Source organism: Microtus ochrogaster, chromosome 8 (assembly GCF_000317375.1).
Source record: "Microtus ochrogaster isolate Prairie Vole_2 chromosome 8, MicOch1.0, whole genome shotgun sequence".
In the NCBI taxonomy this organism is placed as follows: domain Eukaryota; kingdom Metazoa; phylum Chordata; class Mammalia; order Rodentia; family Cricetidae; genus Microtus; species Microtus ochrogaster.
The window spans coordinates 14,773,247-14,776,869 of NC_022015.1; the positions used below are offsets into that span (position 1 = coordinate 14,773,247).

The 3,623-nt window shown below is 48.2% G+C and overlaps 1 protein-coding gene across 1 annotated transcript in view; it reads right to left on the reverse strand.

The window, feature by feature from the left end:
* Eef2k (eukaryotic elongation factor 2 kinase) overlaps window positions 1–3,623 on the reverse strand; it is a 60,426-nt gene that overhangs the window by 45,674 nt on the left and 11,129 nt on the right. Inside the window, exon 2 of the mRNA XM_026781149.1 lies at window positions 341–656. Coding sequence (XP_026636950.1) covers window positions 341–580 — 240 coding nt within the window. The 5' untranslated portion in view covers window positions 581–656. The remainder of the gene's footprint in view (window positions 1–340; window positions 657–3,623) is intronic.

Genomic DNA, 3,623 nt, shown 5'->3' on the forward strand with positions numbered 1-3,623 from the left:
GTTCGAGACCAGCCTGGTCTACAGAGCTAGTTCCAGGATAGGCTCCAAAGCCACAGAGAAACCCTGTCTCGAAAAACCAAAAAAAAAAAAAAAGATCCTTATACTTCCTAACGCTCTTCCATGTTTTTCACTGTACCCTGCTCCATTCTTTCTTGAATGCTGAGATGCTGTCCCTAAGCTATTAATAAGCTCACCAGATTCATGCACACAGGTATAATGTCCACGGAATGAGATGCACTGCCGGGGTTTGAAGACGATTATGACATCAGTTAGAGACCCCAGCTCCCCATCCCTCATAATAGGTGAGCTGGACACAGGCGCAGAACAGGTGGCCACTCACCTTGAAGTGGAAGGAACTGGCCGGTGACCCTATGGAGCTACACTCTGGTTTCACTCGGTTGCTGTAGTTCTGGGCCTTGGAGCTGACATTCTGGTTGGACATGCGGTCATCAGTGATGGGGCAGATGAAGTAGTCCTCATCATCGTCACTGTCTGTGTCAGACTCCCCATTGTGGCCGGCTCGGGAGGACCCGCCACGGTCAACACCTTCCAGGCGGAAGATGAGCTCTTCGTCTGCCATGTTTCAGGGGAGCCCGTGTTACTCGAGGGGTCTGCTGTGCAGCCAGAGTTACTGCGCAGGAACAGCAAGGACAGTCCTGCGGGGAAAGCAGAGTGGAGGGCATGAGGGTGGTCGGGGTACCTGCATGATGCTGAAGATGGCCACGCCGGCAGAAACCCAGAGCAATCATGTGGAGAGGCTGTTAGCAACAAGCTGGCAATAAGGTGGGAACATTTCAAATGTCCACACCTGCTGGCCCAGTCCCTTCACTTCAGAGAACTCTGAACGCAAAGAGTCACAGCTATCTTCCTTTAAGGACATAAACCATATCGAATCTCCCCTCCTCTTACCCACCCTCCAGCAACTCCCCTCACAGAAGGACTAGAACTCAAATCCTTCTAAGCTAGACCAGCTGGGCCCCTGGAACCCCGCCCATCATCCTCAGGCCTTAGCCGCTCTTCCTGGGACACTGGTTTCTTTCCACTCAGTGAGCACATCGAGGGCGTCCCCACCCCAAGGCCTTTGGACTTTCCCTGAGCCTGGAACAGCCGTCTGTCTCATTTCTCATTATGGGGGCTGTAGTCCAAAGGATAACACTTCAGAGAAAACTCCAGATTCCCTGTTGTCTTCTCAGTGATCATCCTGAGTTTAAACTGTCCTCTGTACTTTCTTTTCTTACACTTTTTTTCCTATTGAAAATAGATTTTTTTTTTACATAATATATCCTGATTACAGGCTTCCCCTTCTTCTACTCCGCCCAGTTCCTTCCCACCTCCCCTCTTACGTGGATTCACTTCCTTTCTGTCTCTCATTAGGAAAGAAAATGTTTCTAAGGGATAATAATAAAATATAACAAGATAAAATACAATATAACAAAACTATTAAATAAAAGTTGGACAAGACAAACAGAAGGAAAAGGGCCCAAAAGAAGGCACAAGAATCAGAGACACTCACTCGTACACCCAACAATCCCATAGAATCACTAATATGGAAGCCGTAATTGCTGCGAGAGCAAGCGCCTTCTGCTCCTTCAGCCAATAGCGGCGGAAAAACAACCCAACGGGGGGGTTCTTTAATGAAGAGTGGCAAGCCTTGGCTAGCTCTCTTGGTTCCAGCTCTTGCTCCAGCAACTAGACTCCTTTCCTGATGGTTGGTGTTTTGTAAATTTTACCCCTAAAATCAATACCTCTTTAAATCCAAACTGATGGGGGATTGTTTCGCGCATTCCATAATCTATACACTGAGTACCTGGTGCAGGCCCTTGCAGACCATTGCAGGCCCTGGGCACGCTGCCTCGCTCTGTGAGCTCACGCTGATCCAGAGGGCCTTGTTTTCTTGGTGTCGTCTATCCTCTGGCTCTTACTGCTACTGGTGGGGTTCCCCAAGCCCTGGGGGGAGGGATACAATGAAGACATTCCATTTAGCTAAGGCTGAGTGTCCCAAGGTCTCTCACTCTCTGCATGTCTGGCTGTGGGTCTCTGTATTTGTTCCCATCTGCTGCTGGAGGAAGCTTCTCTGATGATGGCTGAGCAGGGCACTGACCCATGAGTATAGCAGAATGTCATTAGGAATCGTCTTTTTTTAAAGAACAGTAGTATTTGCTTTGCTCTAGGTCCCTGGGCTACCTAGTCTCAGGTTCTTGGTCACCCAAGCAGTGAAGGGTATGGGTTCCACCTCATGGAATAAGTCTTTTACTTATTTTGTGTGTGTGCATATCTGTACATGTACAGCTGTGTGCCCGTCACAGAGCAGGCGCAAAGGCTGACGGACTCCCATCAGCCTTTGCAGCGGATGACTTTACCTGCTGAGCCACCTTGCAGGCCCTTTTCCTTCTGTTAGCCACATGCCCACTGATTGGCCTAGAAGTGCCTGGCACAGACAAGGCATTTGATGTGTTTCCCCTCAGTAAATGAACACCCCTGCAATTGTCCCCTGGAACTCCAATAACTCAATAACAGCAAGAAATTGCTAGTGTCCCCAAATATCCATCAGTGAAGGCCTGTTATATAAATTATAGTATTTCTTTCTACGAAATAAGGTACTATGTGATGGCTAGAAGTGGGGAGGTCCAGCACCCAGGGACACACCAACACGGCCAGGGAACAGTGCGGCAGGACTGTAAAGAAGGAAGTCTTACACTTGCAGGGCTGACTTCCAGCCAGACACTAAAATGACTGAATTCATCAAGAATGATCTTCAACACATGGGCTGGAGAGACCCTGAATCCCTTCCTTACAGTGTATGCAAATGTTCCATGGAAACAGACTAAGGCATAAGAGCCAAACTCAGGAAATACAGGACATCTTCAGAATCTTCATAATAAACAGAGACTTGGGTGCAAGCAGTAGGGGTGGTACTGGGGATGGCGCCCAGGGACTTTGCAAATGCTAGGCACGCGCTCCAGCCTAGCCCTCCGGTGTTTCGGTTTTCTTTGACATAAGTTTTATTTTATCTAGTGTCCTTTAACTTTCTGTGCACCTGAGCTGGCCTTTAACTCACAATGTCCCTGCTGTCACCATCTCTCAGGGGCCTAGACTATAGGTAATTTGTGGCCATACTCAACAGGATTTCTTCAACAAATCCAAAGTGCCAGTACCAAAAGAATAAATAGTTAAAATAAAAAGCTTGTGTGTGATGAAGGACACTGTCATATAAGAGGGGAGCTGGAGAGACAGCTCAGTGGGTAAGAGCATTTCTTGCTCCTGCAGAGCACCAGGGTTCAGCTCTCAGCACCCATACAGTAGCTCACAAGCATTCATGATTCCAATTCCAGGGGACCTGACACTCTCTTCTGGCCAGACACACATGGGGTATGCATACTCACAGGCAGGCAAAATACTCATAAAAAGTAGCCAGGCAGTGGGGCACATGTCTTTAGTTTCAGCACTTGGGAGGCAGAAGCAGGCGGATCTCTGTGAGTTCGAGGCCAGCCTGGTCTACACACTGAGTTCTAGGACAGACTCTGAGAGCTAGATAAGCCCGGGCTCAAAACTGAATAAATAAATAAATGAAATCTGAGAGAGAGAGAGAGAGAGAGAGAGAGAGAGAGAGAGAGAGAGAGAGA